Here is a 23650-nt window from a genome sequence, read left to right as displayed (position 1 = left end):
TCAGCCGGACCACTTGTATTTCATCTTCATCTTGAGAATGGTCAGCGTGAGGGCGTTATAAGCGATGACCTGTCCTGAGATCAAGAGGAAATCCGTTGTGTAGTCCGACTGTGGGAAAAAGAAAGATAATCATGGTGTGAGAACATCATAAAAGAGAATAATAACGATAATGACTTGTCTAATGAATATGAAACTACATAATATTTTGAATGCTGGCCATCTTTGCAGTTTAGACGAAATATTGTTTATACATAAACATGGAACCAAATTTACTGATATATTGCGTGTAGATATCTTCTTAAGGTTGCAGCCTTATATACACAATTGTCAATCTCATGTATTGCTTCATATACACAGATATCTTCTTGTGGTTGTAGCCTTGTATACACACTTTTCTTTTTGTTGGTATACTTTTGTTGGTGTTCTGTGAATATCTCCTCCGCGTGTAGGAGTATGCAGATTTCAACGATTTGGATATTTCTATCTCTTTCTCGTATATATATATATATATATATACATATATATGTATATATATATATATATATATATATGCAGTCAAGTCAGTCGCTGACTATCTATCAAAAAAAAAGTATCAACAGCTAAAAATAGATACAGGCATTTAAACTTAAAATGAAAAAAAAAATCCAACACGATTCCCTATATATTTTTATTCCAACACAATACATCAACGCAAAAATCGGTTGATGTGTGATTTCCTTTCAACATGAGATCGTAAAGATCCTATGAGCACCGTTTTCTTTCCCTTTCAACCCTGAAACTATACTCGTCATAACGTATGAAATGACTTATCAAAAACATAATCTCGTCAGCTTGACTCAAAGGTTAAAAATGTGCTACTATACTAGTTCCTGCATTAATATTGTGCAAAAAAAAAATCGCAAGAACAAAGCCACGCATACGATTGATAAGTTTATAGGTTTTCGAATCCAAAGAAAATATACTAATGATGAATTACATAAGCAGAGTCGAAGGAGGTAATAACGTGCCCTTTTAGAGGTCGAAAAATTATACCTGGACAGCCAATTTGAAATGAACGGTTAAGAGTGGAACACGTGATATACAATAATTATCTTTTAATCACCACTCTAGATTTGTTAACGCGGCTTTTTCATCTTGTCTTTCGTTTAGTTTGTATGTCTGTTCTATGCTCAGTCGATTGTTTCTCATACTGTTTCTCATGAGGCAATAGTCCTCGTCAAGCGTCTATCATGATGATGGTCTCCAGTATTTCTGCTTTATTTAGAGTTACTAATTTGTCCTTTGAACGGCAAGAACTCGGGATCCTATGTTTGCGTATATGCATAAATATCGCCTGCTCGTATTCGCTTTTCATTTTAGTGGAATGATATTTAATAAGGATATTTTAATTATTCATTTATCTGTTTCAACTGTTAGATTTGAACAACAATCAATCAAGAAAAAAAAAATGAGTTGCTTCACTCTTAAAACATCCGAGTCAGAACTGACCCGGAACTGGGTCCGTTGGGGTCACACACCGTTCCGGGTCAGAAATGACAAGGAATGGGGTCAGATATGACCCATTCAGAGTCATGAATTGGGTCAGGGTGATCCCATTCCGGGGTCTTCATGACCAAATTCCAAGTCATTTTTAACCCGAAACGGTGTGTGACCTCAACGGACCCAGTTCCGGGTCAGTTCTGACTCGGATGTTTTAAGAGTGTTGTTTCGTGTTGTTGGTAGGGATGAGGGTGGTGGTGGTTGGGGGGGGGGGGGGGGGGGGGGTTACGTACCACTGAGAAGCCATATGTCTCCATGACGGCCTGTCCATTGGGCAGACAAGATTCGGGTTGGGACCATTCACAAGCTGTAGAAAGATCGTTCAAAGAAAGGGTTAGAAACTTGCCAATTAAAGAGACAATGAGCGTGTTTATACAGAGAAGCAAAATACGCGCTCATGCCGGCTCATGCGAGCGGACCTCTCGAATTTTGCTCTGTATAAACACGGCGTATGCCGGCATACGCCGCCAAATGCAGGCTCATGCGAGAGGCTCCGTCCGCCACCTTTTGAGGTGGCCGATGCGAGAGGAGCCTCGCGTATTTTGCTGTGTGTTTATACAGACGACCGAAATTCGAGAGGTAACCGGAAAGCGTGTATTTTAATATCTGTCATGATCGATATTAATCGATCGCCGCAGAATCAGTCCCATTCTTTCATTTTTGTTTGCGCCATTATTTTCGTTGTTTATTTTTTCAATTGATCATTTGGCCGGGTGGTTGTCAAGAGGAACGTTACAAGAATGACCTTCAAGCTTGGTGGTCCTGATGACTTGGCCGGCGCTATCTTGATTTTGATTTTTTCTTTTTTTCCCATCATGCAATAAACTGCACTGCGAACGTGACCTATGCTTGACCCCAAAATTCGAGAGGTCCGGTTCAGCTGAGGTCCGCTCGCATCGGCTCGCATGAGCCGGTATTTTGACTTCTGTATAAACACGAGAAATAAGCGCTCATGCGGGAGGTAAAATACCGGCTCATCCGCGCCGATGCGAGAGGCTCCTGTATAAACACGCACAATGATAATTTGCGACACTTATCAGAGGCGGCGGAACTTTTACGGACAAAACCTTAAAGAGAGTAATGTGTTCTGTTTTGATTTCTTTTCATCATTATTGCTATTTTTTCTATGTTAATTTTGAAGGCCTAAAAGGAGGGTTGAATGCTGCATCCCCCTCCCGTTCTGCCACTCCTTTTGGTGATGACAACCAAATAAATCAATGTTGCAAGCAGTGGCGGATCAAGAGGGGGCGCAAGAGGCGCACGCCCCCTTTTATTTATCTGTAAAAAAACAAAAGAAATAAAAAGAAAAAATGAAATGAAACCCGGAGTGGCACCAGAAATATTAGTTACGCCCCCCCCCCCCCCCTTTACAGAATTCCTGGATCCGCCCCTGCAAGTAACAAAAAACAAAGAACAGAATAGGAGCTCAAGGCAGAATGTTTATGTGTTAAATATCTTTATCTGGCTGCTCAAGTGTCACTTCACATCATTGTGTGTTGATCGGTACATTCTCATTGTAAACATGGTATTTTGATCTACCATAGTACATACTCGGAATGCTGCCTGCAGATCCTTATCTATATCAGTTAAAAATCAAGGCGTTTCGCAACAGTTACTATTTCGGCTCACATAATTGCACATGCACTCTGGAAACACTGTGAAAAGGTGCTGGAGAATAGGTCATTCTATGGAATGCACACAAAATAAAACCATTTTCCCCAAGCCATTCTTCCAAATAACAAGAGCGTTTATTTCTCTCATTTTATTTATTCTCTCTTTTATTTATCTGTAAAAAAACAAAAGAAATAAAAAGAAAAAATGAAATGAAACCCGGAGTGGCACCAGAAATATTAGTTACGCCCCCCCCCCCCCCCCTTTACAGAATTCCTGGATCCGCCCCTGCAAGTAACAAAAAACAAAGAACAGAATAGGAGCTCAAGGCAGAATGTTTATGTGTTAAATATCTTTATCTGGCTGCTCAAGTGTCACTTCACATCATTGTGTGTTGATCGGTACATTCTCATTGTAAACATGGTATTTTGATCTACCATAGTACATACTCGGAATGCTGCCTGCAGATCCTTATCTATATCAGTTAAAAATCAAGGTGTTTCGCAACAGTTACTATTTCGGCACATGCACTCTGGAAACACTGTGAAAAGGTGCTGGAGAATAGGTCATTCTATGGAATGCACACAAAATAAAACCATTTTCCCCAAGCCATTCTTCGAAATCACAAGAGCGTTTATTTCTCTCATTTCTTCTTTTGCTATATATTTCACTTTATGTTGGTTTGTCAAACTATAATTCATCTAGCATGTTTAGCCTGCTAGATTGCTAGTTTTTATGATCTTTCAAAACCTGCATTGTAATATTAGACCTTCGGATATCTCCCATTCATTCGCATGCCTCATTTCCATTCCATCGCTACGACTCGATGACGTCACAACATTGTGTACCTACCTATGCTCTTCACGTGCACCCATTGGTTGATGTTAAGAAGCTCGTACGACCAGGGCACCCAATCGATGTAGAGGATCGGAAGGAGGTATGTGGCAATCGATCTTTTATCATCAATGAAAAGGGAAAAACATTCCAAATGAAAACATCATATTGACGATTTCATGAGAAAGACCTACTAGATTCTTCTGCTTCTTCTTCTGCTTCTTCTCCTTCTTCTCCTTCTTCTTCTTCGTGATTATCTTATTCTCTCCCTTCTCTTCTTTATCCTCCTTCTTTATAATCATCTTCGGGTTGGTTTTTTCACCTTCTTCTTTAACTTTATATCCTTTTTTCTTACTTTTCTTCGTCCTCCTCCTCTTTTAGGAGCGGACAAAAACGGTCAGAAATAATGTGCATCATAGTTACGGCACAGCGTCGTGTAGAATAAACCAACGTAATTATAGGTGCCATGAAGTCCTTTCATCTAAAGTTTGCGCACAAATTTATTAGTCGAGCAGCCGGGAGCAGTGTTTACAGTTCTTGCCATTATCAAATGCTCTTTCCGACACCGTGCTGATGTAACCGACCTGTGCATACTACAATTATAATCATATTAGATAGGGCACGAATTTCTCAATTTAGCTACGTACTGTTATGTACTGTAAGATATGAAATAGACCTAGTAAATCAATCAACGCAAATGAAGGCCGGGAAATTGAGATTGACATATTGACTTCTCTAGCTATAGCAGACTTCCAATTTGACTTGCTGTCAGTGTGATTTTTCCTGTTACGGTAAGATCAACATGAGCATATAGATTAGGGTCCTAAAACTGTAACCGTCTATACAACAGCACCCCCTCAAAAAAATAACAACAACAACAACAACAACAAAACAAAAACCCAAGAAACTATGACGTAGTCATTTAGAAGAATAAGGAGAAGAGACAGGTCAGTAAAGATAGGTCGGGTTATTGCGTCACGAGACTCGCTCGGAAAAATGTGATGTTCACTTTTAACAGGATTTTTTTTTTTTCAAGGAACGAAAGCCTGAAGAGGCAAACAGCAACCACTACTGAGTTGAGTATCGTTAAAAAATGGAGGTATCTTGATATTTTCCATGATCAGCTGGACCGACATGGTGGCTTACCTCGGGTTGATGTAGAATCCACCAAGAACATTCATGACGAAGATCTGAGGGGCCGTCAGGGTCACGCTACGCCCTGGCTTCTCCCATAGGGCCGACTGCATGGCAACTGGGAAAGGTGCGAGACATCAATCAATATAATTAATTCAGAATCTGTTGATAACATTATACTGGAAGAAAGGTGGAATGAGTACGCTCTTTGCGAAATCACATTAAATAAAAGTGATAATAATAACAGCAACAATAATAATTATACTACTTATAATAATAACGATAATGATAATGATAAAAACATTCATCATCATCATCATCATCATCATCATAATCAATAGTTATGTATGATATACTGCAAACATGCGGGCGCCTTAATGTAATCAACCATTATCATCAGCTTCACCATTTAAACAAAATTAGTATTGTTTTCACTACCATTACCATTGCAAATGTTGTTTGTATCAATAATAGTGGCAGTTTTAGAAGTAGTTGTATTAATTATCGTGATTATCATCATTATGATTTGTACATTGTTGAGAGGCTTTCAAGACACCCAAGAACCAAGAAACCAAGGGGGAACCAGAAAATATAGGACCTTGGAACCAAGGAACAATGGCAAGGAAACCAGTAATGTGGAGACCCATGGGAGCAAAGGACACGGAAACCAGTAAAAAATGAGGCCCAGGGACAAAGGGACCAAGGGACCCAGGAAACCAGTAACCCGGAGACCAAGGGGCCCAGGGTATCAGGAACCCAGGAACCCGGAGACCCAGGAACCAAGGGACTCATGAACCCGGAGACCCACGGACACAGTGACCCGCGGACTCAGAAACCCACGAACCCATCAGGGACTCAGGAAACCGGTATAATCCCGGAGAACCAAAGGACCAAAGGACTGCCCAATGTAGATTTTCAACTAATTTTAAACGTAGGAGTTTACAATACAGGGGATGTAAAGTGTGGAATGATTTCCCAGATAATATCAAGATAATGAGTTTTAGTAATTTCAGGTTTCATTTGAAACAGCAGCAGTTGTAGTTTGATATCCACTGCATTATATATCATATTACATCATATCAATTATGATAACGTTTCCTATTATGTTACGCGATGAGTTCTATTGACATTTCTTTCATATCAATCTCTTGTAAATGTCTGTATTTTCTTTTATTCATATGCTGTTATATGTAAATATACTTTTCTCTTTCTTCGTGATTTTTTCCTCTTTTTTTGTTCTTATTTCAATCATTGCTTTACGCTGTTACTGAATCTTGTATACATGCACTAACTTGCAGAATACAGCCGATGGCTGAGCAAGTTTCCTTTTAATTACCGTGTTGAAATAAAATGAAAATGAAATGAAATGAAGATACACAGGAGACTACTTACCGAACCCGACGTTGACCAAATAGGAGAGGAGGAGAATACCGAGGCAGATGAAGAAGGTGTCAGCACGGGGCTCCAGCCCGCCCACGAAGTAGACCGACGTCACAGATAGTGCCATCAGCGTGATGCCCAGTGAACACTAACCAGGTGAACAGAGGTCAAATAAAAATGATGAAGAGATTATCGATCATGTGACAGATTTCTATTCATTCGAGATTGCCCGAGTCAGATTTAGCTTTGTGACAAAGACATAATTGTCGAATAGTCTTGAATAAAACTAAAAAAATTCTGCGTTAATGTGATCTGCCAATTCGTGCTATAATACATAATAATGATATAATGATTGTTTTATACAAAACGTCTTGGACAATTAACATCACACTATCACCAACTTACAGAGCAGAAAATGCTAACGCTTTATTCATTTGCGTTTTTTTTCTTTCATAAGAAATTACAATACCAAAGGTATGCTTGTCTTTTGGCTTCTTTGGTTCTCAGTTTCTAACTTCAATGTAATTTGCAGCCCAAATGTTATTTCAAGTCGTCTGAGGACCAAACTCCAAACCTTTCGTCAAAACCAGTTCGTATTAGGCCCAAAGTTTTCATAAAATTTCTTTAAAAAAAAAAATCAAAGTTTATACCTATTGTCACGACGTGCTTCCTGAATAGGAAGGATACCTGACAGTGAATGATTTGATTTGCCTGCCTACCTGAGAGATAAGCGTGGCGAAGTAGTAGGCACTGATGCAGTACATGCCATCAAGGTGCTCGCGAATCATCAACGGGAGCTCTCCGGGTAAAACCTGCCACGGAAAACGGGAAAACTAGTCTGTCATCCAAGCCTTTGCATAACTGTCACCATAATAATATAATAGAGGAGATCGAGATCTGTAACATGATATAAATAACTCAATATCTCCTCCCCCACCCCATCCCTCCCCCCCCCCCAAAAAAAAAGATGATGATAAAAGCGATAAAGTTTCCCTCATTCTCAGCCTGCATATTATGTTTTTATTTCTACACACTTTCCCAGTCACTGTAACACAGGCGTGTTAAAAGCAACCACGCCAGTGCCATATGGCATAAGAGTATCACCATTAATGTGTAAGCAAGGCACAAGTACTATATTGTTTTTTCTTCTTCTTATGTACTATGATGCATAGTCAAACCTGCAAGAGAGTGTTACAATGTGTATTCAGTTGTTACAAAGATATCATTTGATTAATCAAATCAAAACCAATATATTCGGATCAGTTGCATGTATGAAAACAGCATGGGTAATATCCCAAAATTATGAAACTGAAAATGCTCATTTACTGGTCTTAAAATCTGCAAGTAGAAAAAAGCAATATCTTTTTGTGAGATGAAATTCTTAAAGAAAAATGTGATGGCATAAGGGTTGTCATCACTCAGTACTGGCTCTAAGGAATAACATGAGATGTTTTTCTCTCTCTCTCTCATTTCAGCAAGTAATAAATATCCTGTGTGATCTTGTATAAAGGCAAGGAAAACGCAGCGTTTATGGGTATCTTGCGTTACTCAAAACATGTATGAATGAAAAGACAAGTCCACCGTCATATACATGTGGATTGAGTAAATGCACCAAGAACACATCAGTGAGCATTTAACCCTAACTTCCCTGGGCTATATTGTGAGCTTAAAGGACAAGTTCACCTTCATAAACATGTGGGTTGAGTGAATGCAGCAATTTTAGTGGAACACATCAGTGAGAGTTTGAGCAATACCGGACAATCCGTTAAAAAGTTATGAATTTTTGAAGTTTCTGCTCAGTCACGGCTGGATGAGAAGACTACTATAGCTTGTGATGTCATATGAGTACAACTACATAAAGAAAGTATAAAGAAAATTCAAGATATTCTCACTTTTCTCACATAATAAAAGAACACTCGACTTCTCTCTTTCAGAAGTCAGGGGAAATAATATTACCCCTAACATAAGTCAGTAACATGTTGAAGAAATGTGCACTTTATTCAAAAAGTCAAGTTTTGTGAAATTCTCTTTTTATTTTCTTCATATTGTTGTACGCATGTGACATCATACACTGTAGTAGTCTTCTACTCCAGCAGTGATTGCACAGATACTTTAAAAATTCATAACTTTTGAACGGATTGTCGGATTTTCCCCCAACTTTCACTGATGTGTTCTACTAATATTGTTGCCTTCACTCAATCCACATGTATATGAAGGTGAACTTGTCCTTTAAAGTCTTGGGGGAGGGGGGGGGGCATGATGGCCCCCCTTATGATCTCAGCCGCGATTCGCGCGTTCGTTACAAAATTGGCACACACGTCACTCATGACGCAATCTATAGGGTTGTGTTGTTAAATTTCAATAAATCGCTTTATTTTATTTTATAAGAATTAATTACGTTAATTTATGCATAAAATTAGAATTTGGCTGGAAATCATTAAATAAAGCCCCCAATCTTCAAAATTTTTTGCTTGAGGACTCGTTGGTAAATTCTGATTTAATTCAGGTAAAAAAAAATGGTATAAATTTTAATTTCTTATATATTTTATTGTTTTTTAATTTCTTACGTATTTCTCTGTTTTTTTTTACTTTTTGTTTTTATTGTTTTTCAACGGGAATCATTGGCAACACTATTCCAGTCATAAGAAACATAAAATTAATTGTTTTTAATCACAAAAAGTAAAAATGATACAATTACGAATTTCAGATAGAAACCTGATTTGCATTGGTTTTGTACACAAAATCACGTTTTTTAGCAATTTTCAGCGTGACATGCACGTACGTAATGTTGCGTAACTTCAAAACCGCGTACCCGGACGTCGCAAGGCTTCAGGTAAATTGTCATGAATCGCCATGTGGATGCGTTCTCGCGTTGCGGAGAATGTCGCGCGAAGTGTCGGGGGGGGGGGGGCATTATGCCCCCCCCCCACCCCCAGGTAAGTTAGGGTTAAGGAAAATGGATAATCCGTTCAAAAGTTATGAATTTTTACAGTATCTGTGCAGTCACTTCTGGATGAGAAGACTACTACAATGTACGATGTCACATGCGGATAGTGATATAAGGGAAATAAAAGAGATTTTCACCAAAAAAAATTACTTTTTGAAAAAAGTGCACATTTCCTCGATTTGTCACTGACGTATTGTTAAGGTTAAAATTATTCCCCTGCCTTCTGAAAGAGGCAAGTTACGTGTGTGTTTTTTATTAGGCGAGAAAAGTGAAATTATGTTGATTTTTTTTTCTTCCTATTTTCTTTATATTGTTGTGCACATGTGACATCAAAAGTTTTGGTACTCTTCTCATCCAGCAGTGACTGAACAGAAACTTAAAGAATTCATAACTTTTGCACCCATTGTCCAATTTTCCTCAAACTCTCACTGCTGTGTTCTACTAATATTGCTGCTTTCACTCAGTCCACAAGCCTGTGAAGATGGACGTGTCCTTTAAAAAAAAAGACAGACTTGTTAATCCTTGGAACCCTAATTCCTATAATATAACTGGACTCTTGAGGATGAGAGAGTTAACTTACCACGAGCATACGAGCGGCATTGACGAAGGTGAAATTGGCGCAGAAGAAATAGAGCAGGCCACGAACGGCAGTTATTCGAGTTTGGTCGTAGGTGGCGGTCGGGTTCCAGAATATCAACGCCATGATTAGACACATGAACTGTATAAGATGGTGAGACAGATAATTTCATAAAAACATACGGGTACCACATAAAGTATCGCCTACAGATACCAGGTAACCTATCTAAATAGATGAACTTATATAATTAAACTTATCAAAATATGAAACCATGATGTACTTTTTGTGATGCATATAAACGAGGCATTTGTGGGACTTCTTGACTTGATTTTGCACAAAATTTGTTGCACTCAAGGTAAAATAAATCAAAATCATGATCCTCATGTTGGATGATGCTCGTTATTCCGAAGGTTCGTCAATCCGAAAATGAAATGACGTTCGTCGATCCAAAAATAAAAGGAAGGTGCCTCGGATTATAAAACATCGGGATAAACGAAAGAACTTTCGGGAAAACGAATCTTCGGAATATCGAACTGTAACCCTCCCGTCATAGACTATAATTTGTTCTATTTGAGAATTATTTAAGAATCGTCAAGGTGAGACAAAGAGAGAGAGTGAGGGGACAGAATACAATACGAAGTCAAAGGTTATTACCAAGTAAAGATCACGAGTTGTTGAAGGTAATGTTTTGCCAGAAGAAACATGAAACGACTGTGTCTTTTTTATTAGAACATTAAAAAGTATTATTTCCGTCCACATTACGTACACTGAGCATGTTATGATGCCCTGCACTCGGCATGTATCGAGCGAATTGGCAAAACAGTGACAAAAGTAACTACACGTGTATGTATAATTTTGCGTTTATGCGCTTACTTTGCCTTTTCAGGAGCATTTTACAATTAGTCTCATAAACAACGGAGGGCCTAACGATCATGTCGCTTAGGATACATTGTTGCTGGTAAAGTAATTCGGGAACTTCAGGCTTCGTTGATATAAACAAAAGGTGTGCTTATTTCTGCTTGTGCGCGTTGAATTTTCGAGTGACTTATACAGCGATACCGTATACCCACTAATGATAATGAATACTTAGCCTGCTGCAGTGGGCTGATGTAGCTCAATGGATGAGATAAAGGATCCTCAATTATTGGCTCTGCCAAATCTGCGGTTCGACATTGTTTGTTCATTTTCCATCTGAGAAGATTGCTGGATAGCTCATCAGCTACGTTTAGCTGGTCTTCCATGGGGTCCAGTTGGATGTGAGGTGGGACCACTTCACCGGGTTAAACACCCTGCTCATTGCGATGAATGAATGAAGCGGGATCTTTTACGTGCATGAGTTGTTACTCTCTCATACACTGGGCCTCCATTTAATGTCCTATCCGAGGGACAGAGTGTTTTGCCTCTTGGTAGAGGGGACAGTATGCTTACACACAACATTGCTCAGTCCAGACTCGGGTTCGAACCCGGGCCGCGCGATCGTGAGGCAGACGCGCAACCGACTGAGCCAACTCACCGCCCTAACAAGCAGTGGCACCGGCCATAGCAATCCCTAGCAAGTAGTGGCACCGGCCATACATTTGGGCGCGGTGTTCGTCCTCACTACCAAGTCCTTTGAATGGGACTCAGTCCTAGGTGTTGACACGTCATTCGCTTCTGCGACAATATCTCTGCTGTTATTTTCTCCAAGCATTTAAAGGGTGAGGATTAGGGTTGTGATAATAATGATTTTAGGTATAGTTTGATGTGAGGATTAGGGTAATGTTTATGGGTAGAAATTACTTTTTGCTTAGGGTGCATATACTTCATGGGAGCAATTGTCGCAGAAGCAAATATCATGGGACCGTCCTCGGTACATTAGGGAGCTTTAGATTTTAGACGCGCGGACGTTCAAAGGGAAAAAAAAAACATGATCTGAGCGTGCGCAGTATAATGACCCGCGCTACTGCGCACGCTCAGATCATGTTATTTTTCCCTTTGAACCGCCGCGCGTCTAAAATCTAAAGCTCCCTATTATCATGAGTGCAGCTTACTTTTGAGCATTTGACATTCCCCAGTGATTATCCTGCATGAAATACATCCCAAAATACTACTACTACTACTACCACTACAACTACTATTAATGATAATGATAATATTGATAATAATAATAATTATTATTATTATTATTATTATCATCATCATCATTATTACTATTATGACAAGAGGAAGAAGAAAAAGAAGTAGGAGAATGATAATGAAAATGATAAAGATAATGATGATGACTTACGGCCACAAACAAGGCTCTCGTTTTTAGCAGAGCAGGATTCCTCCGGAAATAGATCAGCCCTCGCCAGATTATTAGCCGTGATTGAGTAAACCATCCCGCCTGATATCTAAAATGAAATCAAGGACAAGTCTTGCTTGATAAATCGCTTTAATCTGTTTGATAGCATGATGCAACTGCAAGTGAATTATAAGAAGATAAATCTGAATATAATGTATGTTCATTATACGCCCTTTAGTAAGCAACAAAAAAAAAAAAATCATTTTTGAGTTTCAGGAAAAGTAGTGGTAACATTGAAAAGCTATACCCTTGAAAATTAAGACTTTATCATTATAACTTGTATCATAAGTCGAAACATCAAAGAACCACAAATGATACTGAACTCAAATCAAAGAGTGCACTAGGATTGAAATTACATAAATTATCACCTTTCTCGCTCGGATTAAAACAACAACAGCAATGCACGATATACCTATTTTATTCAACAATTGTAAAGACATCAAGATTATTATGAAGAGTTTTCCAACTCATTTAAGAGGAAAGATTCAGAAGCAGCAGAGATGGCTCGTGGCGAGAAACAATTAATGGAAAGTCAAGTTTGGTGAAGCAAAATATGCAGTACATAAGAAGATAGAGCTTTAAAGTCATCCGATATTATTGAGTAATTAGACAGCATTGTATTGGAATCATGCTGCAGTTTTATTGACCAGTTTTCCCTTTCTATTAGAACTAAAAAAAAAAGAGGCAAACATTTGCGTCTGTTCATTGCCTACCCCATTTCTTGGTCCTCAGAGATGATATCCTGAAAAATAAGACAGAGAAAAGGGCAATACGTATGAATGAGTATTCGTCAGAGATTTTAGGAGTAAAATGTTGGTTTAATCGCACGCTCTAACACACTTGCAAATTACAGTGCCAGCGAATCCTTACTCCGTACTCTATTTCAATTAGAGAACATAAAATAGACATGAAATAATCTATGATGTAATATCCTATAATTTCATTACTTTCTGTTTTACATATCATTACACTTCATTAATTTGATGAATCCTCGATTCTGATTGGTCAACGTGTAGTCGTTAGTTTTCGCTATATTGCCCGGAAGTCGGCTGGCGGGTTTTCAAGCTGCACGTAAGTATATCTTGCGCGCATATTCATATTTGCGCATTGCAAAATTACACTTCACGTAATTTTTACTGACTCCTGGATGGACAACGTCATTTTAAGGTCTTAATTTAGGATGCCGCATATAAAACAAATATTGACTGCTTCATTTCAGATAACGGTTAAAACTATTTGCCCGAGAAGCATAGCACTTGTTGCCCCAAAGCAGTAGATATTATTGCGTACTTTCGCTCGATAGTTCTTTATGACGTCATACAACACTTGATTATCAGTACCCCCTATACGCGTACTCACTTCCACCACAGCATTCTTCTCCAGCTCAATAGCCAGACGGTGCCGCGCCTTGTCGGTATACGTGGACTTTGTGTATTCATCCGCTATCCGCTGTATGGTGAGATAAGGAAAAACAAAATAAAAACGTGATGAATTGAATATGTTACTCTACACTAAATAACGGAGTATATGCCTTGTACCCCACGAGGCCCTTTGGCTAAGAGCATGTACGTGTTTATTATAGAGTGTATTCCTATGCGATGGCCTTGGTACCATGGATACGACATTACATAGATGATGTCGCCCGGGGCAGGGAACATTATATAGATGATGATTGGCGGGGGAGGGAAAATACCGAATGTTCCACCCGAAGGGTTTGTAATGCTATTGAGGGAGGTTATAAGTCCCGAGACGAAGTCGAGGGACTTTTAGCCTCCGAAATAGCATTTCAAACCCTGAGGGTGGAATGTTTGGTACATGTTCCCGACAACAAAAGTCATCATCTGTTACAGATATTATATCGGTTAGTCAATTACGTCAACGTCAACCACCAGCACAACGCACTCGATCGCTCGCGTGTTGCAGAACCAAATTTACTGTGCGCGCGCGGTCCTAGGCCTTACGTGAAAATGTTTTCCCATGGGAGAACATTACAAAAACGTTCGCACATGGGCAACATAACGAATGTGTCTCCATCACGTGACTGTGTTTAGTCAATCAATAACCGGTATTTGACTAACCCATTTAATATTACAGAATGATACACCCAAAGCGATTGCAAAACCTTTAATGGTAATTCATATGGGGGATTAGAGGATGATTGTGTCATTCTACAATATCAACAATCAAAGTCACCATTTTGTTATATACTCTGAGCTTTAACACGTTTCTCAAAGCAGGCCCATTCTTGACAAAGTTAATTGTACGGCAATGGCAGATGATTACTATTTGACTCTGCAAGATAATTGATGTGATTGACCCAAAGTACACTCACTCCTACAGTCCACATTACAGTTTGTGATTTCGAAGGTCCGTTATTTCGGATCAACAAACCTCATTTTCGTTTTAGAATTCACGAGAATTCAGAATAACGAATCTCATTTCAATTTTTGATGAGCAAACCTCAGGAATAACGAACCATCAACAGCTGGTCGAAATTACGCCACAAACGTTCGGATAAACAAACCTTATTTTCTTTTCAGATTAACGAACCTTTGGAATAACGAACATCACCTAGTCTGACTTCAACATACCCTAATGCGTTCAAGGCAGCCCTTTTCTTGGCCGGGAACAACAGCGAGTAGAGCAATGAAGTAGTCGGCGGGAGAAAACTCATCCGGACATGGGTACCCTATCCCCGAGAAGTAGGAGAGAGCATCGGGCTGCGGCCCGAAGTACGAGATGGTCCCGTCCGCTAGAAGCAGAAGCCTGGAAGTAGACAAATCAAAAGGACGTTTATGTTCAACGTTGCTGGGTTCTATTTTATGTATAAAAAGGGCATTCAGAGAATAGCCAAAATCTAGAAACTGAAATCATCAAAAATATAGAATACGAAATTGAATCTGCATTATCACCAAAAAATATACATATATAATATCTTAGAATGTGTTCATATTGTTTGCAGGCAATAGTACTGTCCTTGACTGTTGTTTTATGCTGCCTCAAAGTCACGCATGTAAAGAAACACTTACACAGACAAACATACATACAAACCTGTCTGTAGCGGCCACCCCAAGGAAACGAAAAAAAAAATGTCTGTTATAAACAGGTTACCAATCAGGGTGTCATAACACTGCGCTTTTCTCGTTTGTTTGTTTGTTTTTTGGAGGATTTTTTTTTTTTAGTGGCCGTATATTACATATGGCTGTTGCCTTAGTGGTCGCTATAAGGCAAGTTTGACTGCGCATAGGTACAAACTCGTCAAACATTATTAAAGGCAAATTGATGGATGACAATTTTTTTTCTGACTATGATGTTTTAATTTAAAAAAAAAGAGAGAGAGAGAGAAAAAAGATAACTTTCGTGATTTCATGCTGGCGTGTTAATATGCTGACCCCCATTGGTCAACCCTGGCATCATCTTCCTGGTCAAGAGTTACGTACTGGTCAAACAAGTTGAAGACGTCAGCCGAAGGTTGGTGAATGGTACAGATGATGTTGTATCCCTGGCTCGCTAGATCTCTCAGGTTCTTGACCAGTAGGGCGGCCATGTAGGAATCCAGTCCCGTGGTTGGCTCGTCCAGAAACAGCAACCTTGGTTCAGCGAACAGCTTCCGGGTGAGAGGTGTTACGACAAGAATATTACAGAATATAAGAATATATCGTACATCAATAATAATACTTGTATACCATGATTACTGCCAGCAACTTTCTCTGTTTTACAATCTTGTTATTCTTTTCAGCTGCTTTTGGCACTATACAATTGCTCGCAATTACCGGTTATGCTTGATCATTCATAATGATGATGATAATAATGTTGACGTCTATTACAACGTTTAAGAAGAAAGTACGTGAAGAAGGAGGAGGAAAAGAAGAAGATACAGGAAGTTGATGGACGGATAATTTTAAGTCTCTTGTTGCCATTTGATTCTCCTTTTCGAAATGAATGGATTTTTTTTTTTCATGTACGAGGACGTTTAGGTATCCCAATTACATTTTCTGTTTATTCTTAATAATCATATCTGCCTTAAGTTATTTATTCCTCTTTATCTATAAATCTATCTCTCCTCTATCTCTCCCTTACTTTGAATGTCTTTCTATCTATCTATCTATCTATCTATCCATTCATCTATCTATATGAATATATAATACATAATGAGTGTCTGTCTGTTTATCATTTTGTCTATTTGAGTCAGTCTCTCATCCGTCATGTCCGTCTATTTATCTGTCTATCTATCTATCTACCTGCCTATCTATCTATCTATATATATATATATATATATATATATATATATATCTTCTACTCCCAGTGTTAACAGGTTATAGGAAGATGGAGAGAGTATGATTCGGTGATACCTTGGTTGCCACGGAAACCCGCTTCCTCTCTCCTCCTGACACGGACTGCTTCCCTCGGATCGTTGTGTCCGCGCATTTCCGTAACGAAAACTAAATATGAATCAATACAACCAAACAGGAGGTATAACATGGTTAGAACAGGTTTACAGTAAGAATAGCAATGTTGATTGACATATTATGTCAAACGTGTATCTCGATGAGAAATCAATGTAATCTCATGAAATCACTTAGGTATGTATAAATGATTCATTTTCTCTTGGCAAGATGGAGTAATTACACACAGATCAAAGTAGACACAACTTCCTTAACTAGAAAAGAAAACAGGGAATTATTGCATCTTAAACTTTGTAATCAATTGTTTTACGCTCAGCTCCATAAGCACAGCAACGAAAGTGTAATCATTCCGCACCAGGATTATCTAATGCGAGTTACAGATTTGTATGTCGCTCGCGTAATTTGTAATCAAAAGGCTATCTTCAGTTTGGACAATGCTCTCTCGTAAATGCTCTCATTGCGGCAAAAAAACAATATAGATGGTTTTGAAAAAGTCCGAGTGAAATATTAAAAGAAAACGAAAATATCTGTGACAAGTGATAGATATTGATTTTTCAGTATAATCAATCAAAAACAAAACAATATTGATGAGATATATTACAACAATGGCAGGTCAATATTCAGACTACCTTACCTTGACATAACTATTAAGTATCGTATATATGTGGCATGAAGCTTCCAACAAGGTTTTCATTGCCCTCATTTTTCAAAACACATTTTAAATTCGTGAGTCAGAAACTGTTTTAACTCAGTAAGCTGTATTAATTTTTAACTGATCACGCAGCGGCAGTGTTACAATCTTGCTGAATCGTGAACGCATCTCATGTGTTCAATCTTTACTTTGACTAAGACTCACCTCTTCAAGTATCTCGTCGACTTTGGCTAGTTTTGCTTCTTGTGGTAGATGTTTCGACATCGTCAGAGTAGCCTGATGGAACGAACAATGGTTGTGTAATTTTAAATACAGGAGAAATTGTCGCTTCGAGCAACCGATTAGGCGCCATTTCTGAAATATATACTAAGAATCAAAATAAACGGAATACGCTTTGTTTTGCTTATCATTTTCAATTCAGTCATGGTCCGTTTGTATTTACATTCGTGATACAATGGTTGACGAATTGATATCTATAACATACAGCACCATTTTTGAAAAAAAAAGGAACGAAAACACTTTGTTTAATGGACAACATTATATTCAAAGTAATTGTTGGGTCAGAATAATGTTCATACGCAATAGTTATGACGTCCATTGATGGGTAGTTTAATTGTTGAGTTGGTTGTAAGTCTTGTATACAAGACGTAAATAACTACTAATGACTTGACTTTGTATTTTGCCTTCTGCCATAGGTGTAACGAAATTTCATTTCACAACATCTATTCAACTTTCAAAGCTGTTAATTTCCCGCCAGTTAGATTATGGTTACCATGGTTACGGTAGATATACTTACACAAAATGTAAGATATTCCCGGACGGTCAGTTCACTCGGTAGTATATCATGTTGTTGCACGTATCCAATCAGCTTGCTCGTTGACCTTCCGTACTCGTCTATGGGAATGCCGTTCAGATACACGTTACCTTTGACCTCCAAGCCGGCTAGGCCTCGCTGGTTCAGAACGTTTAACAACGTTGTCTTACCAGCTCCGCTGCCAAAATTGATACAAGAGAGAGAGAGAGAGAGAAAATGCTCATTAAAACAACGACCACGAGAGCAAAGGCAATGAAAACGACAACGAAGAGGATACTGACAACGGCAATAAATACTGATCCAGATGATGATTGAAACAACCCCGAGCTTGAAGAAACAAAATTTGTAGTAATACTTCAGACTTATGTGATGAGACTATAGTGGCAAGTTTATATTCTCCTAAACCTCTTTCTCAAAGACAAGGTTGTAAACAATATTTCGTCGGCCTCATGCCAAAAGGGCACTAATAGTGTACAAAGTCTATGGTGTTAAGACCCTTTTGGCATGAGGCCGACGATTTATAGCGCTCCATTTTTTTCCTTACAATGCCTCGTCGTTTGCTCTGGAACGCCTTGTTCAAAAGTTTGATGTTTCTTTTTTCCATTCAATACAAGATCGACTTTTGTAAAGCATTGCTATCCATTTTTATCTTTTTTTTTCTTTTCTTTTCCAGGACATCGCACTAATACGTTGTATTCGTTGCCATCATAACATTGAGAAACCTGTCGAGATTTATGAAGACCAGCTTCTGTCCCAGTATCTTACCTGCTTCCCATCAGCGCCGTGAGTGTACCCGGATCAGCAACACCGCTTACTGCGAGCGAAGTATGACATGGAAAATTATGAGGAAGATTATAAAGACGGTTATAAATAAGGAAAGTAATACATACTACATACACACAAACAAACATACATACGTATATAGAGATAGATACATACATACAACATACAAACAAACTCACATTCGCATATTCATACATAATTATAATATACATACACACATTTGGTTGTATACTAGTACATTTGTATTATCCATGTGGGTGTATCTGCATGACATTGTGTGAGTGTAAGACCTGTGTAACCTTTTTCTTGCTAATGTAAGAATCTGGCTGTTTGGCTATGGAAACGTGAAGAGCACAAGATTCAAATAAATAGATCACAAGTGGTCTTTTTTCCATGTAAAAATTGTGTTATGTCAAACTATAGGTTGTCTATATTTTGAGAACAGGAAAAATCTTTCATTGTCATTCGCAAAACATTTAAAAGTCTTTATTCGCATCGTTAAACACATAAAACATGTTACATCAGCAAGCATTGCAGTGAAGTGAACACGCACACACACATACACAAACGCAAGGACACACACACACATCTTTGCGTGCAGTTTAAGTATTACAATGTATTATAAAACGTTTGCACATGCATGGTTATGCTGTGTTAACATAGCTTATGGGGTTAAACTCCTCTTTTGACTTTTCCTTCTTTGCCATCTTTAGTTTCTCATGATTCCGCAATTTTTCCCCAAAATTACGTAACGAGCGGGTCGCATTGAAACATGACTCAGCGTTCCTCCATATTCCAGTGTCAAGGAATGTATAGGTAGGTATAGTCTAGGATCAAGTCCTGCGAGAAAAAAGGCTTGTTGTGTGAATATACCATCGGTATGCACGTAACACGTAGTGACGTATCGAGAAAAACATGGTATATGCACATGCATGACATGGCATTTTCGGAAGATGCTGGTACCGCCATACACACGTCGCGACGCGCTCTCACGCTACTCGAGCGATTACATTCGACCCACAAAGGATAAGCACGCTCTATGGATGTCACTGGTCGAGGCCGCTTTCAATCTATTGTGTTAAAACCAGTCGTGTCGAAATCGGGTCGTGTGAATTTACCGTCGCATGCTTAACTACACATTAAAGGTTTTACATTCCTTTAAGAGATGACCATGTTGTTAGTTCTCTTTTCCTTGACTTTCTTTCATTCGTTTTTTTTTCTTTCTGACTATATACCATCATATCTTTATATCATCACCAGCCGCATATAAAATACAAAATTTGAGCGCGAAATGCTATGATCGATGATGAAGGATCTTGAAGTTTTCGTTTTAGCCTGGGGGAGGATTCCCTATGAAAATATGCCATGAAATTCTTCTTGCCTTAATTTGTCCAGCATTTTTGGAGGATGACAGTTTGATATATAAATGACGTCATGAAATAGAACGAAAGCTGTCCAAGCATGCCAAGAATCTAGTCATTCAAAGTAATTATCCTGTCAGTATCGTTTGTGAAATATATCTAGACGATTTCGTTGAAAAATGTGAAGAAACTCGTCTTTTTAATGATTACTCGGTGTACCCACAACTAACTTGCAGAAGTGTCTATATCAAAGCAACGGTTCTATGTGGAATGATAGATTAAAAAATAATAGATAAAACTTCATGATCTAAGATTACAGCGACCCAACTCCTTGCCAAGGAAATCATGGCCATAGGGACCTACACTGGAGACGATGGCCTTGTGATAGTCTTGTTGAAAGCATGGCAGTGATGCGTCACACTTTTTGCGTTTTGAAGCTTCCAGTAATTTACGTCTAACTAAAGTAATACATCTCGAAAACACATAAACCTTGCATGTGTTTGATAAGTGATGTATGCGAGTGTATATAAGTATAATAGCTTCACATGGCCTGACCTTTGCCTTAAGATTGAAAAGCAATGTCGTAAACCAGCACCAGTTATTCAACAAAGATTCAAACAAACATTGTATAGGTCTATATGTGTAGAACCTTGGATTTTCTTTTCCCCATTTAAAAAAAAAAAAAAAAAATTCCTCTAAGCAATGTGCTATTCGTGAAAATGCTTCGCTCCGTACTTTGAAGACCTGAGGCAATCTTGACTTATACTAAAAATTGGAGTAATATTCGTTATTCCAAAGGTTCGTTAGTCCAAAAATGAAATACGGTTATATCAGTTATTCCAAAAGTTCGTTATTCCTAAATATGTCACAAGTTTCCTATACAGAGGTTCGTTGATCTGCAAATAAAAAGGGGTTTGCTATTCCCAACATTTTGCGCGTTATTCCGAAGGTTCGTTAATCAAAGCATGAAATAAGGTTCGTCATTCCTAGAGTTCGTTATTCCAAAGGTTTGTTAATCTGTAATCGAAATAAATTTTGTTATTCATTGGGTTCGTTAATCCAAAAATGAAGGGAAAAAAAGTAGAAAAGGAGGAAGTATGGCATGCGTGGGAGGAGGAGGAGGAGAAAATATTCCTTTTCCGTCAGTAACCCAATTACAAATTACGATTGTATTTTATTTCGTCAACAAGTGTGCATATCGTGTGGATTTGTGTGTGTTCATAAACATGTCTGTGTGTGTGGGTGTATGTGTGTGTGTGTGTGTGTGTGTGTTTTGTCTTTCAAGTTTCATTACGTACTATTCTGTTGTTCAACTATAATCGATAACACTGCTTTGTCACTAAATGGTGTTTATTTCACTTTCGGAATTACAAACCTTATTTCATTTTCGGATTAACGAACCTTCGGAAGAACGGACTTTAATATGTTGCTTTCAGATTAGCGAACTTTGTTTCATGATCGGATTAACGAACCTCATTTCATTTCGAAATAACGAACCATGGGGAAACGAACTGTAAAAAAAAAAAAAATCATATAGACGCTTTAACTCTTAGGGCATCTCTTCTCATTCCATGGATAAGATTGAGGACAGAGGACAAAGAAAATGAGAGCACATTGGTTGTGCATAAAATGCATGCAAAATACAAACATGGGACAGACATACACACACATACAAAATACGTATTATACATGCATACAAACACATACCCACACACAGCCACACACAAACATGTCTCCATAAACATGCATACATACATGCATACATACATACATACAATACATACATATTGTGTGATGAATAATTATTATTCACACACACGTCCTATAAGAGATGACAAGATGGAACGACAGCACTCACTAAACCAGTAAGTCATTAGTTTTCCATTCTTCATCGTGCAGTTACGTTAAATGAATATCAATAGTACTGATAGGGCATGTATTAGAACAATAGTCTACATAAAATGAATACATAGAAAACATAGAATACAAAGAATCGTAATAGTTATATTACATGTATTATCACGTCAGCAGGAAATATAAATAGATAATTTACTGGCTGCCAACGAGAAAAGAATGAAATGTGTATATACCATAGTGTAATATAACTTTTGCCTTGCCTATTGTTGTAATTGTTGTAATTTAGATTATCAGTTATCAATCAAATCAACCGATCTTTTCAATAATTTAACACTTGACAGTCTCTTGGGATTTATATCTTCTTGATCTTCGGATCCTCTCCGGCAATATTTTTTCCTCAGCGTTTCATGCACGCCCGTCGCGGAAAGTACTGTAATCTCTTGGGGAGCTTTAACTCCCGCGAGGATGCCAAACGTGTAATATTGCCTTCTTATAATATTGCAGCTCTTATAAGAAGGCAATATATGAAGAACTTTATCGCTGAATGAGCTGAGCGCCATTTTTAACATTTCAGAGTATAAAGTCAATCATCAGATAGAGCAGAATTAAACCCTTCCAGTAATACCTCACTTGTAACATACTAGGAATATTCTAGAAGTTACGATTAAAAAATCCTGTATTTTCTTTTTATTTTCTCTGTTCTTTAGCAGCTTTAATCACAAATATCTCAACTTAGCAGAATGGATTTAGCTTGTTTTGCATTAAAACTTTAAAACTATTGCACATCACAGTCATAGAGCTTGCATATATTTATCATTAGACCCGCAAACGAATTATCACATAGACAGACGAGGGAATAGACAGACAAGGAAATAGACATGATAGGACATGACATACTATTCGTACCTCCTTTCAAAATACGTTTCACCTCGGGGGGTCTTTCTCCCTTGAGGCGTCCGAGACAGCTCCGGGAGGGGTAGTGGTTCACATCGATGTTTTGCCACGAAAGGGTCAGCTGTAGATTGGGCGGCACGGTGATCGACGAGGCGAAGCGCGGTCGATGATGTCCATTCGTCATGGGTGCGGCCCCGTTGACGAGTGGTACCAAGGGCACCTCCTCTATGCCCCGGTTCATGGTGTATTTTGGCGTCGCAGCCCAGTAATGTCCAGAATATCTCTCCTTTCCGAGAAACAATGATGAATACAATTTTCCCTTAACTTAATCACACCTTCTATGCCAATCCAACATGGAGCATTGGGCCGCCGACACAGTGCCGCCGATCAAGCAACGTGGTATGTCTAGCTTTGAGCGCTTTTCAAAATGGCGTCAAACTAGGATGAACTATAAGAGTGATATTCCATCCATAGCGGTGTTCAAACAAAGGTGTTGCCGCTCAAAGAATAAAAAGGTAGCATGTTGGTGAGTTACCCT

The 23650-nt window shown here is 38.5% G+C and overlaps 1 protein-coding gene across 1 annotated transcript; it reads right to left on the bottom strand.

The window, feature by feature from the left end:
* LOC139716065 (protein white-like) lies at positions 1 to 23353 on the bottom strand. Its single transcript, XM_071627618.1, has 17 exons — positions 23125 to 23353; positions 18983 to 19031; positions 18200 to 18395; positions 17608 to 17679; positions 16698 to 16787; positions 15786 to 15952; positions 14937 to 15111; positions 13705 to 13794; positions 13059 to 13087; positions 12289 to 12394; positions 10026 to 10163; positions 7218 to 7310; positions 6511 to 6646; positions 5131 to 5236; positions 4003 to 4103; positions 1773 to 1846; positions 1 to 108 (listed from the first exon to the last, which is right to left on the bottom strand). The coding sequence occupies exons 1-17, from the start codon at positions 23351 to 23353 to the stop codon at positions 1 to 3; spliced, it is 1959 nt and encodes a 652-aa protein (XP_071483719.1).
* Between the last annotated feature and the right edge of the window lie 297 nt (positions 23354 to 23650).

Source organism: Diadema antillarum, unplaced genomic scaffold (assembly GCF_040938485.1).
Source record: "Diadema antillarum isolate AM-2024a unplaced genomic scaffold, OU_Dant_1.0 scf00000060, whole genome shotgun sequence".
NCBI classification, from domain to species: domain Eukaryota; kingdom Metazoa; phylum Echinodermata; class Echinoidea; order Diadematoida; family Diadematidae; genus Diadema; species Diadema antillarum.
This window is presented reverse-complemented; position numbering and strand designations above follow the sequence as displayed.